This window comes from Cricetulus griseus, chromosome 5 (genome assembly GCF_003668045.3).
Source record: "Cricetulus griseus strain 17A/GY chromosome 5, alternate assembly CriGri-PICRH-1.0, whole genome shotgun sequence".
NCBI lineage: Eukaryota > Metazoa > Chordata > Mammalia > Rodentia > Cricetidae > Cricetulus > Cricetulus griseus.
Genome location: NC_048598.1, coordinates 9,829,425 through 9,843,397, shown reverse-complemented (window position 1 = coordinate 9,843,397; position 13,973 = coordinate 9,829,425). Strand labels below are relative to the sequence as shown.

Sequence of the window (13,973 nt, the reverse complement as noted above, 5' to 3'; positions counted from 1 at the left end):
GGGAGGACCTTGAACACCTCACAGCTCAGGGAGCTGGGACAAAGTCAAGCTCAAGTGGTGGCCCAAGAACACTAGCAAAAAATAAAAAAATAAATAAATAAACCTCCAGTAGTTGGCAATAGAGAGGAAAATCCAGACACAAAATAAAGCAAGGGGCTCTTTCCCTGCCCTCCAGAAACACCAGTAGCTGTGCTATTCTCAGGGCAGAAAACAACAGTCAAGCTGAGTTCTGGCCGGCAAGATTGCTTCTGAATATCAATCATCCTTTAATAAATAAAGGTCAACTTCATTTTTTTTTCAAACAAAACTGAGGCTCGGAGAGGTTGAATGCCTTTGTGCAGGGTCTCCTGCTCCTAAGCACTTCTTACCTTTCTGTATCACACACTTGAATCATAGAAAGAGTGAGTGCCGCAGTCACGGAGATCTGAATTCAAAACCCCCAGAACAGACTGGGTTTGTGATCCTAGGTGACATGTCATTCTGTCTAATACTGACTTCTTAGGTCCGAGGGATGCAGACATTCGTATCTAGCCCACAAAATCAACCTTAGACGGGCTAACTCACAGGATGGATTTAGCCCAATGTCAATCATACACTCATTTGACTGACTTTCCCTCCATCCCAGACCATATCATCTTAAGAATGTATTGCTCGTGCTGAGCAGGGTGGTAAAACCCAGAATCCCAGCCAGCACTTAGGAAGCAAAGGCAGGTGTATCCCTGTGAATTCAAGGACGACCTTGTCTACACAGCAAGTTCAGGCCAGCCACTGCTACAATAGTGAGATCCTCTGGGAAAGAAAGAACAGAAGGAAGGAAGGAAGGAAGGAAGGAAGGAAGGAAGGAAGGAAGGAAGGAGGAAGGAGGAAGGAAGGAAGGAAGGAAGGAAGGAAGGAAGGAAGGAAGGAAGGAAGGAGGGAGAGGAAGGCAAGAAAGAAAGGAAGGAGGACGAGGGGGGAGGAGGGAGGGAAGGATTTATTGTTCAAAACAAGAGAAACAATACCGTTTTATTTTATTGACTCCTCAGGAAGCAGAAAAGCAGGGAGAGGCAAAGGGCACATTTTCTCTCTACACTAGCGGTATTTACAGAAAGCCACAATAATCGTAATGATGAACACAACATCCTCTGATGATCTGAAGAATCACAGGTTGGGAGTGGTTACCTGTGAGAACACTCAAGTTCTTAAATGGGAAGGAATGCAGCCTGTGTCAGCCTACTTGGGTCAACACTCTGAGCTCCTTCCCTGTGTGGGACAATAGCCAGTACCCAGTACACAAGGTCTTTCCAGCCTCAAGCAGGAGTTCTTATCCTTAATACTTCAATATGTTCTCAACACCCTCCCCTTCTCTGTAAAACCCTTTAATTACAGCAGACCAACCACCCCGGGGGAGACTTCAACATACTACAAAAGTTGCCTTCATTCTTAGTGATTTGAGTTCATTTGGACAGGAATGGGACTTTCGGGAAATGATAGTATTTTATTTTGTTTCAGCATACAGACACGTTTTCATACAGCCCAGGCCAGCTTTGATCTACATGGAATGACCTTGAACTTCTGATCCTGCTGTGTGGAGATTACTGGCATGGGCCACTGGGACTTCATGCACACCAGGCAAAGCACTCTCTTACCCACGGAGCTACTCCCCCAGTTCCGCATTAACAATAACTTAAAACAAGCAAAACCTCCCAGCATTAGAAACCTAGGATGAGAGTGAGGGATGGAAAAGCCCAGGAGCTGCAAAGCCCACAGGCAGGGCATTCAGATAACATCTTCCAGTGCTTTAGGAGCCAGCATTTCTTTAGGACAGCAGTCTACAAGGGTCAGTACGCACAGGTGTCCTGGGGTGAACACTGGGCAGCAGGTGGCCTCTACTATGGGGTCCCTGAAATATCCACTGCAAACCCCTTCCTCTGCCCGGATATCGGCATACAGCTACCATGTCTGCCACAGAAGACATTCTAATTAAAAGAATGAAATCTGTGTGCTCAGCCTGGTGAAGACCACCCACCTGTAAGAGATGCACACAGGCTTTCCTTTGGATAACATGAAAATCAACCCGGCTGTGGGGTGAGGAAAAGGAGCCCCAGGTGGGTGGGGTGTGATGGGGAAAGTACTTCTGTGTATGTTCATCTTATCGATTGTTGAATAAAGTACTGTTTGGCCAATGAGGAAGCATGTTAGGCGGGAGGATTCTGGGAAATGTAGTAAAGAAGTGGTGATCCAGGCAGGAAGTGACATAGCAGGGAGACTCATATTTAAGAAAGGACAAGCAGGAAGTGGTCCCTTTTCCCCTACTCTCTTCCTCCAGATTCGCCATGTGATCCACCGTCAAGGGAAGGCGCCAATAGAAGGCGTCCATAAGATAAATCTTATAAAATATATAGATTTATGATAATTAAGACTGAGCCTACAGATGAGAATCCTAGTCATTGGCCAAGCAGCATTTGTACCTAATGTAAGTCTCTGTGCATTAATTGGGCCCCTAACTCGGTGGGCAGAACTCAGGCTGGCCGAGATGGCCCATGTGGCTGTAGGGATCAGGTGGCTTTTGGCGGAAAGATTTATTGTAACAGGGGTGCACTGTGGTCAGGACACCTGTGGTGACGAATCTGCCCCAGGGAACAGCTTTCCCAACCTAACAATACCTTTCAAGGTTTGAGAATTATCTATGTGCTCAGTTTTGCCTCTTGACCTAGGGGGTCCAACTGTTCACCCTTAGACCCAGTGACAGCTGGATTTGACACTAGCCCAGGCTGGTCCTGCTTCAGCCGAACTCTCACCCAGTCTGGCTGAGCCTGTTTCCTGATCTATATATTTGTTCTGTACCGGGACAAACTGACTTTGCTTTTCTTCATTCTAACCCCCTTTACGATTATTTTACATCCGGTTTGATCCGGTTTGTGACTAGCTCCCTGCCCCTCATAGTACCCCCATCTGCTCCCCCTTCGCCCACCCCACAAACCATGTAATTCTGCTCCTTACTTATTAAAGTGGTGGCCAGAATTAGAGGGAAGGAAGGACCCAATATTCTTGAAAACATTTCTAGGATCCTACAGTTAGGAGAGCCCCGCAGAACACCCGGATTGGTCATGTGACAGAGGAGTCTCTAGTCCAGGGGTCCAGGATTGCCCCAATTCACTTTTCCAAAACTGCCTTAGCAGGAAGAAGCATGGGCCTAGCAGCTAAAGGATCAAAAGTCGAGAACCCAGGGAAATCTGGCAGCAAACCACGGTTTTCTTGATAGCTGAGCAATCAACTGTGCTGGAAGGAACGGGAGCCAAATTCCAGGTGCTCTGCTCCACTCTGGAGTAAATCACATATTGTAAGGCTAAAATTCTTCTCTCGGAAGGCCTCCCCACTGACATTTTTGAACTTGCAAACTACGGTTTCAACTTGAACATGCTCACAAACGCTGCCGGCGTTACAGCTGGCGACAGCTCCTTCCCATGTGTGCGTGTGTTTCCCAGACGCAACAAACCCTTGCTTTCTCGGTTTGGGGAGAACGCAGCTTGCAGCGCGGAACCCCTCTCTCGGATGTCACCAAGCTTGGGCTCACAAAGCTTGCACCCCGCGAGGGGCGCCCGGATCGAGGCCTCACACTTCCAAGCCGGGCCAGGCAACCTCGCCCGTGCCCATTTCGTACCTGTCGCGCACTTTGCCGCAGCGCAGCCCCATGTCGGTGCACTCGGTCTCGCACACCGACACCCCCTTGCAGGACTTGATCGGGTAGATCCAGACCTTCGACACCGTCCCCACCTGCTGCAGCCGCCTGCGCCGCCGGGGACGCACGCGACGCCAGGCCACGGTCCCCAGGGCCACCGCGGCCAGTCCCAGCGCGGCGACGCCGAGCCAGGTGGACCGCGGCTGCCCGGGGAGGCCGAGGCGAGCCAGAGCGGAGGAGCTGGAGGCACCCATGTTAAAGCACCCGGTGCAGGCCTGGGCTCCCGGGCCGCCAGGGCCAGGCGGGGCTTAAGGCTCCGGGCCTGTGGGAGGAGCCAGGGTTGGCGCAGCCGCAGCGCCCCGCAAACGTCTGTAGCTGGAATCGCGACCTGTGGCGGAGGCAGGACCACGCCCATCACGGGTGGCAGCCTTGGGGTGGTCACTCTTATTTTATTTTGCCTTTGTTTCCCCCCTTTCGCCCCCTACCCCTGCTTTAATGCGACGCCACCCCCGTGCCATGTGACCTTCCAGCCCTCTACGATCGTTTACCCTTTTGCTTCTAAAAGGAGCGCACTCAGTTTCAGCAGAAGTTGCACTGAAAGGAAGCCGGACGAAGCAATGGAAGATTTCGTGGGAGAGACTTGGGGCAGGTCTCTGGACGATCGTGGAACTTTCTTGAACGCCCGGCTTTAAACCTCCGCAGGTAGAGACAAGACGACTGGAGAGGCTTCTAGCAGCGTGGCCCAGGGTTACAGGCACAGAGGCCAAGTAAGACATATCCTGGGCAAGCGCAAGGTGGCTGCCAGAATGGAGGACAGCCTGAGAACGTTCTTAGACAGCTCTCTAAACAGGATTTAAAAGTCAGGCTGCGGCAGGGGCATAGCTTCAAGCTCAAGACCATCGTGGACTATGTATGACAGCCAGACCCTGTCTCAGAAGCATCAATGATTAACTCATCCATTGAAGGGGGCGCCACAGGTCAAGATGCCGGCTGCCAACACTGAGAACTTGAGTTCAGTTCCTGGGGCCCACGTGGTGGGGGGTGGGGGTGGAGCACACACGGGGGATATGTGCAAAAAATAAAATTAGTGCCTGAAGAAGTGGCTCAGTGGTTAAGAGCACCCGCTAACACGGCTCACAACTGTCTGCCATTCCAGTTCCAGGGGATCCAACACCCTCTTCTGGCCGCTGCCGATATCTGGAACACTGGTGATGCTCAGGCATACATGCAGGCAAAACACTCATACACTTAAAATAAAAATAAAATTTAAAAAACCTAAGGCTTAGAATTTTGAAGTATTCTTCTGTCGCTTGGACTGTCATCAGAGACAATGATTCTTAAATCTCTTGGCAGGAGGAGTGTGTGTTGCGGCATCATAATGACCCTTAGGTCACCTCCACAAACTCTAGTTCAGTGGCTTTCAACCCTCCTAATGCTGTGATCCTTTAATTCAGTTCCTCCTGTTGTGGTGACCCCCCAACCATAAAATTATTTTGTTGCTACTTCATAACTGTAAGTTGCTACTGTCATTAATCATAATGTAAATATCTGATATGCAGGATATCTGATATGTGACCTCTGTGAACAGGTCGTTTGATCCCTGAAGGGGTCACAACCCACAGGTTGAGAACCACTGCTGACAGTGGCTGAAACTAGTGATTTCATGTGAGGGCGGCAAGGTCATTCCGGCTGCTGCTTTGCCAGTTTGCTCTTTTCATGTGCTAATTTTGTGAGTTTTCCCTGGCCATACTCTGCCCTACTCCTGTGGCCCAGTCCTGAGGAGGGTCATAGCCCTCCGGCCCACAAGCTTCTGTCTGGGCTCCATGGCCCCCACTAGAGATAGGCCTCTTGGCAGGAGTGTCTATTTCAAACAAACAAAAAAATTAAGATGGGTCGCACTCAATAGGTAGATCAGGCTGGTCTTAAGTTCACAGGGACCTACCTGCCTGCCTCTGCTTCCCACGTGCCAGAATTAAAGGTATAATAAGCCATGATGCCTGGCAAAATAAAATTAAATATATTAATTTTTATTTTATATGTATGAGTGTTTGCCCATACGTGTATGTCTACACCACGTGCGTGCCTGGTTCCTAAAGAAGCCAAAAGAGAACACCATTCTCCTAGAACTGGAGTTACAGGTGCCTGTTCTCCACTCTGTGGATGCTAGAAACTGAATCTAGGTCCTCTGTAAGAACAGCCAGTGCTCTTAATCACTGAGCTGTCTGAGACAGCCTTGAGTCTCTTTAACTTTTCTGTTCCTTTCAATATATGCATTGATCATTCACCAGGCTTTTCCTAAGATTTAAAGTTTAGATGAGGCACCTGTCCATCTGGGTGACTGACAGCTCACCTTCAAGTCCATGGGACAGTGACAGACAGAAAGCCCAGTCAAGACGTGTGTGTGTGTGTGTGTGTGTGTGTGTGTGTGTGTGTGTGTGTGTGTGCGCGCGCGCGCGTGTGTGTGTCCACACGTGAGTGCATTAAAGCTTGAGTGTGGAGGTTCAAGGACAACCTCAGCTATGGATCCTTACCTTCTACCTTGAAACTTCACTCTTGTTCATCACCATGTAGACCAGGGTAGCCGGCCCTAGAGTTTCCAGTGACTCTCCTGTCTTCATCTCCCATCTCACTGTAGCAGTTAGGTATTGCAGACTCATGTCCAGACACTTGGCTTTAGGTGGATTCCAGGGATCTGAACTAAGGTCCACAGACTTACACAGCAAACGCTTTTCCACTGAGCCCTCTCTCCAAGCTAAGACAGAGCTTTTGAACTGTGATGTAAGCTCCAGTAGGAGTGGAGATGGAGTCGAGGAAGAATTCTGAACAAGAACAGCAGAAGGAGTGGCCTGAAGAAGCTGAAGGAGGAAGACTGGAACACAGCCGGGCAACTGCCCTTTGCTCAGCTTTGTTAGAACCTTCCAGCTCATTCGATGAGGGAGAAAGTGGGGGCAGATGGGAATATGTTGGGAGCCAAATCTCAGGGCTGGGTGTGAGATCCTAGGCCATGCTTGGCAGGCCACATAGTTAACCTTTACATAGCAGCTCCTTAGAACCTCAGCTCAAGAAAAGAAACAACCCAGTCCTCCACCCTCAGGCTCAGCCACCTAGGCAACCCTTCCTGGACCTCTTTCTTACTCATGAACTCTTTACCCTGCCAAACATCCTCTCTGTGGTTTCCTAATGTCCTGCCTATACCAACACAAACAACCCATTCTGCCCCTCCCCATATCCTGAGATAAGCTAGCCTGAGAAAAGTAAAGTTTGCCACTTGATCAGAATCCTGTCTTGTGGTCCTTCTTTCTGTGTCTCTTGTCCCCATTCCCTATCTCTGACTCTCTTGCCCCAGGTTGACGTCCTGCAGGTCGGGACAGGAATACTTGTCTTGACTTAATATGTTGACACCTGGGAAGTTGGGTGTTGGGAAGGTTGCCTGTCTGCTCTAGGAAGGAAGGATTGAATAAAACCCAAATCAGCCCCAGCTGAAGCCATCACATCAGGGGAGGCCCGGAGGATAGACATGGACTGGGTAACACAGTCAGGAGATGGAAGAAGCGAGATGTGGTGGCTCCCAGCTCCACATCACAGCAGTCTGGGAAGGGTGTGGGCGAGCCACCCTCCAGAGACTGAAAACCTAAGAGAGAAGACTGGTTGGAGGGAGAAGACAGTGATCCTTGTTAAGAATGAGGCGCTTGGGGGCTAGAGAGATGGCTCAGAGGTCAAGAGCACTGGCTGCTCTTCCAGAGGTCCTGAGTTCAATTCCCAGCAACCACATGGTGGCTCACAACCATCTGAAATGAGATCTGGTGCCCTCTTCTAGCCTGGAGGCAGAAGACTGTATACATAATAAATCTTTAAAAAAAAAAAAAGAAGAAGAAGAAGGAGGAGGAGGAGGCACTTGTGAGTTAGCCTAAAAGAAGCAATTACCTGGACAGATAGGTTGAACTTTCTGGGCTTCAGTTGCCCTGGCTGTAAAGTGGTGAGGCACATTGCTAAGACCTCAGCTATATATGAGGGGCTTCCTCAGATCTAGGCTGTTGCTTGACTCCTTGATCAGACTAATGAGAGCCTTCACCGTGGAGACTGCCAGTTCTCTGCTCTGTGAGCTCACCATCACCCATCATCTCTCCTGCCTAGATCCTCTCCTCGGAGTTCTGGGGACAGTGACTTTGAAACAGAGAATCACCCCTGTCAATCGTGTTTGCAGACCTCACGCCTTAGTTTGTGGTGGCAGCTGATGGGAGGCTGAAGAGCCACTAGTCATCTGTCTGCTTTTCTCTTCACTGTTTTTTGGTTGAAATGATGAGGAGAGAACGAGAGACCCTGAGAGAGTGTTTACTCACTGAGCACTTGGCTTCAGCAAGCTCCTGCATTCCGGCCCTGCTGCAGGCCAGGTATTGGTGTGAGTCCGCAGCAATGACTGTATAGTCTGCCTAGTTTTGAATTTGAAACTTTAGGAAATACAACGATGATTTTCTAATGATTTTGTTTTGTTTTTCAAGACAGGGTTTCTCTGTGTTAACAGTTTGGCTGTCCTGGAACTTGGTTTGTAGACCAGCCTGGCCTCAAACTCACTGAGATTCTCTAGCCTCTGCCTCCCAAGTGCTGGAATTAAAAGCGTGCGCCACCACTACCACCCGGTCTAATGACTTATTTTTATTTTATGTGCACTGGTGTTTTGCCTGCCAGTATCTCTATATGAGGGTGTCAAATGACCTGGAACTGGAGTTACAGGCAGTTGTGAGCTGCTATGTATGTACAGGGAATTGACCCAGCGTCCTTTGGAAGAGCAGCCAGTGCTCTTACTGGCTGAGCCATCTCTCCAGTCCCTTACTATTTTGGAATATTTCTCTACACTGAAGATGTCCCACTGTGATTGGTTTAATAAAGAGCCGAATGGCCCGAAAGCTAGGCAGAAAGAGGTTAGGAGGATCTTCTGGGGACAGAGAGGGCTCTGGAAAGAAGAAAGTCAGAGTTGCCAGCCACATGTGGAGAAAGCAGGGTGGGCAGTAGGGAGAAAGGTAAGGCCACACAACAGAATGTAGATTGATATAAATGGGTTAATTTAAGTTATAAGAGCTGGTTGAGAACAATTCTAAGCTAAGACTGAGCTTTCATAATTAATAAGATAATTAATGTTGTTATTTGTGAGCTGGAGGCCCCAAAGAAACTCCAACTGTACCCTACCCTACAATGCTAATTTTTAAGAAGGCAGCCGTGTTCACCCTATACTACCATCACAGTATAGCAAAAAAGTTAAGAACAAAATTGTTGGTGCCTTGTCATTCATAGTGGATTTTGTTTTGCCTTACAATCAACTCTTGCATTTAATGGTGTCATAAAGAATCTGACCTAAGGCCAGGCAGTGGTGACACACATCTTTAATCCCACCAGGTGGATCTTTGTGAGTTCAAGGCCAGCCTAGTCTACAGATTGAGTTCCAGAACAACCAAGGCTATGCAGAGAAACTCTGTCTGGAAAAATAAAACAAAACAAAATTAATAACAATAATAATTTATCCAGTTACCAGACATGAATGAATGATATTCAGATGACAGGAACCCTCAAGGCTCTACAGAAGTTAACTGGAATCCTGTAAAAATATTAGATTTAAGGATATTTAAGGAAACAGTTATTTCGTATAATATGCATCTACCCTATGTGAAGCAAATGTTAAATTCAAGAGCAACTTGGAACAGAATTATTCCACAAGACTCAAAAGATTTAGCTACAGCAGTATTGGAAGCTGGTTCTCAGTTACAATCATGATCAGGGTGGGAGGAAGCTAGGGTCATAAAACAGCGAAATGGGGCTAGAGGTATCATGTTTCCCAAGATCAGTTCTTTGGTGAATGTCGGTATGCTGATTTGACAGTTTGGATTTGACAATCACACCATGGTCCTATATCATATAGCAGCTTTGAATGCTTGGGACAGGGTTGGAGAATCAGGAACAAAGCTGAGTCATTTACTAAAATTATACAATGACCACTGATTCTTTACATAGATTGATTTCAGTTGTAAGTAGAATGATATCAGATCTAAAAGTTAGACAACTATTAATTCAATCTTTGGCTTTTGAAAATGCTAATTTGGAATGCAAAAGGGTAATTATGCCTTTAAAGGCAAGATCAGCACCTGTATTTAAGTGGATCTGTTTTGTTGTTGTTGTTGTTTTTTCGAGACAGGGTTTCTCTGTATTGTTTTGGAGCCTGTCCTGGCACTTACAATGTAGACCAGGCTGGCCTCGAACTCACAGAGATCTGCCTGTCTCTGCCTCCTGAGTACTGGGATTAAAGGCATGTGCCACCAATGTCTGGCTTAAGCGGATCTGAATATAGCTGATATTGAATCTCACACTTATGCTGCTACTTGGATCGGAGAAATAATCTCTAAAAATTTTTAGGAAATCAAAAGTTCAGATGTTTTATTTTGGTAAACAAGGTCATCTGAAAAGGGATCATAGGCAAGGCATTCCTAGAAACAATGTTTTTCTAGAGATAATCCAAACAGAAGGCCCAGCTGTTTGAAATATACAGAGGTGTGGCAAAGGCAGGCATTGGACTAATAAATGCAGGTCAACAAGCAACAAGCAAGGCAGTTCTTTGCCATCAAGATCTTACAAGGCAATAAGAACTTAATAGTCAAAAAATGTTATTAGCTAAGGCTGACACAGAGTTGGCTTTGGTAGAAGAGAAATTACAGAATGCATCTGTGAATCGCTTGGGTTCAGAGCTTGATTATATTCTGGTGATATTACCTTCTACACATTCTCCTACAGAAATTCTTTTTTAAAAAAAGAATTACTTATTCATATGTATACAGTGTTCTGCCTGCATGTATGCCTGCAAGCCTGTGGTGATGCATTATTTATGATGTATTAAAGCTTGACTGAGGATTCAGAAAGCAAAGTCAGCCACAAGCTATAGAGATCAGGCAGTGGTGGTACACACCTTTAATCCCAGGACTCAGGATTAAAAGGTAGATGGATCTCTGTTAGTTAAAGGCCACCATGGCCTCCATAAGAGTGAAGGGTAACAGAGCTCATACCTTTGATCCCAGCATTAGGGAGGTATCTGAGACAGGAGGGGCAGGTCTCAGAGCTGGCACTCATTCTCTGGTACACATTGAGGATAGGAAGGCAGTCAGTCTCAGGTTTAGTCTCTAGCCACTTTGAGGAGAGCATAGCAATCTGAGTGAATCTGAGGGGCAGTGAGGTCGGAAGTAGTTTGCGGATTTCCCCCGTGGTCTGAGCTGAGGTAGATGTAAGAGCTAACGGCCAGCTGCTTTGCTTTTCTGATCTTCAGCTTGAAGCTTCAACCCCAATACCTGTCTCTGGATCTTTTTTTATTTTGTGTGTTACACAAGCCAGAAGAGGGCATCAGATCCCGTTACAGATGGTTGTGAGCCACCATGTGGTTGCTGGGAATTGAACTCAGGACCTTTAGAAGACTAGCCAGTGTTCTTAACTACTGAGCCATTTCTCCAGCCCTACAGAAATTCTTATACAAAGACAAGATAACATCTTTAAATTTTGCCAAAAGTTAACGGACTAAATATTGTTAACTATAGTACTTACTTGATAACTGTTTTGTTATATATAATTTTATTATGTTAAAGTTATTTAGACAGAAAAGAGGAGATGATGGGGGATGTCCTTCTGTATATATGTTTCTTTTATTAGTTGATGAATAAAACCCTGATTGGCTGATAGTCAGGCAGGAAGTATAGGCGGGGCTATGAGATGAGAATGTGGGGAGAGCACTCAGAGAGAGGGCATGAGAGAGATGCCATGTAGTCACTGAAGGAGTAACATGATGGAGCCTTCTCTGGTAAGACAAGGTCATGTAGAAATACATAGATTAATAGTTATAGGTTAATAATTAAGAGAGTTAGCCAGTAAGAAGCCTAAGCCATTGGCCAAACAGTTCATAGTTAATATGTGTTTATTTGGAGCAAAACAGTTGTGGGACCAGGTGGGACAGAAATTCTGTCCACACTCTGGTAAAAATTTTTTCATATTATAACATAAAGCATATTATAAGCATGCCACACAATCCTGCAAAGCAAACAGTTATAAAAGATCTAATCATACTTTAAACGATATGCTTAACAAACAGGAAGAGGTAATAAAGAACCCCCCCCAGAGGTAGATTACACAATGGTTTATTAACTTTAAATTTTTTAAAACGCTAATAAAAAAAAAAAAAACACGGCAGCTGTGGAGAGACGTTGGATAGTAGGAAAAAAAAAAACTGCTAGATTAAATCAGCCTATATATTTTAAAGATGTGTTAACCTCAAAATGGAAAACAGGATATTTGTCACATTGGAAAAGAGGTTTTGCTTTTGTTTCCATAGGAGTAGAAAAGCTATTGTTGCCGGGCGGTGGTGGTGCCCGCTTTTAATCCCAGCACCTGGGAGGCAGAGGCAGACTGAACTCTGTAAGTTCGAGACCAGCCTGGTGTGCAAGAGCTAGTTCCAGGATAGCCTCCAAAGCCACAGAGAAACCCTGCCTCAAAAAACCAAAAAAGAAAAAAAAAAAAAAAGAAAAAGAAAGAAAAAAGCTGTGGTTATCATCAAGTTAGAAAAAGATTAGATTTGAACAGGAGAGATATCTTCATTAGGAGAGACAATAGTTTATCAAACAGCATGTCCCTTTAGTCCAAACTAACTTACAAGACTAACAGATCCTTTTAATTTCGTCAGATATAAACTTCAAAAAAATGGAACTCCCCAAAGTTAGGGTTGAGACAAAGTTTTGTTTTCATCTTTCCAGAAGAATAAAACATCCAACTAAGAAACCTGAAGCCCACTGGACAAATGAGACATCTGAAGAAGGACAAATCAAGAGAAAATGCTGCAACAGAAAAAATAAATTGGCCTAATGGTATAGCATACCTCCAACAGGATAGAATTTCATAAATCTTCCAAAATGTTTGTTTCTGCTGTTCTCTACAGACATATAAGGTAAATTGCCTTTTTGTAGTCCCAATTCAATTAAAAATTAAAACTGGCCTTGGAACTGGAATGCGGCTTTCTCCCTCTCTAAACCCAAGAAAAATCCAAGTCTGTTTCATGTCAGAAGAGCCACCTGATTTGGGACAGAAAAAAAAAAAATTAAGGGACTATTGTATTGCCACTAATTTCATAATCCTTTGGTTTTATTTTGACTCTTTAAGACTTTTATTAAGGTATAAATATTATCTCAAAGTTTATGAGATTATTATATGCATTTAAACTTTGTCATGATACTAATGGTTGTATAAATTACTAAGTAATTCTAAAAATAGGCTCCTTCAAGCTTCCTGTTCATGATTTTAGGCATGAGTCTGAAGCAGGTAACTGGGAACTAAGTTTGTGTACCCTGGATGTATTTAACAGTGTAGAGAGCTGCCCCGCTTTAAAGATGGCGCTGGCTCCCTCCCGAGCTCTCTTCAAAAAAAACAACTCCATATATGGCTAAGGCCGGATGCTCGTAAGCGGATGATCGTAGGCGTGGACCTATGGACGGTGCCCACGTGGCAATCCAGGGTTGGTGGTCCATGCCTATTTAAGGCTGGGAGAGGCTTGCCCGAGGAGAGAGATCGCTGTTCAAGGTCCTGAATAAACTGCTTGCCCGAAGAGCTTCGGTGTTGCGTCATCCTCTCGAGGCGGTTGACAAGTGGAGGCCCGTTGGGGAACGACCTCGTGGAGCCCAGAACTTGCTGCAGTCAGGGGGTGCACCGGTAAGCCCTCAGGTGAGATTGGGGATCCGGCCTGTAGGTAAAGGGAGAGCGGGCCGGTAGAGCCCCGACCAGAGCCGACCAGTTACAAGTGAAAGTAAACACCTCGCTCCTGCTTTAACTTGCAGAGTGAGAGTAAAGAGAATGGACCCCGCTATTATAGTGGTGATTTGGATACTTTGTAACATTGCAGTGTGGGCTTTTGTTTCTTGGCGGTGTTATCCACCACCTTGTGCGAGCCTTCGGAGCGCACAATCGTTACAATCACATCCAATTTTTCTGGCTCTTCAAGAGCTGCTTCATTCTAAAAATTTAAGGTTAACTAAAGCCACGTTGCAGAGGTTCCTGAGTGAATGCGACGCCATTGCACCCTGGTTCACAATCTCTCGGTGGCTGGTTGGGATAAGTTAGGGAAAGATTTGGAACGTTCCTTAAAAGTACCAGAAAAACAGCGCCCTAAAATGGCGGCTGTGAAGCAAAGGCACCGCCCTGTTGCTCCTCCCCCCTACTGCTCGCAAGAGGAAGTAGGAGCTTCTGGTTGCTCCACCTTCTGGCCGGTTGTGCTGAAGGAGGCAGAGGCGGTTAACGGCTG

At 46.1% G+C, this 13,973-nt stretch overlaps 1 protein-coding gene across 2 annotated transcripts in view; it reads right to left on the bottom strand.

Annotated features, from left to right (window-relative positions):
• Mtarc2 (mitochondrial amidoxime reducing component 2) overlaps positions 1-3,963 on the bottom strand; it is a 30,753-nt gene extending 26,790 nt beyond the window's left edge. The window contains exon 1 of one of the 2 annotated variants that reach the window (XM_035445303.1): positions 3,644-3,963. In XM_035445303.1, coding sequence (XP_035301194.1) covers positions 3,644-3,915 — 272 coding nt within the window. In that variant the 5' untranslated portion in view covers positions 3,916-3,963. The remainder of the gene's footprint in view (positions 1-3,643) is intronic. The other variant, XM_027418756.2, reaches the window with a different exon arrangement.
• Between the last annotated feature and the right edge of the window lie 10,010 nt (positions 3,964-13,973).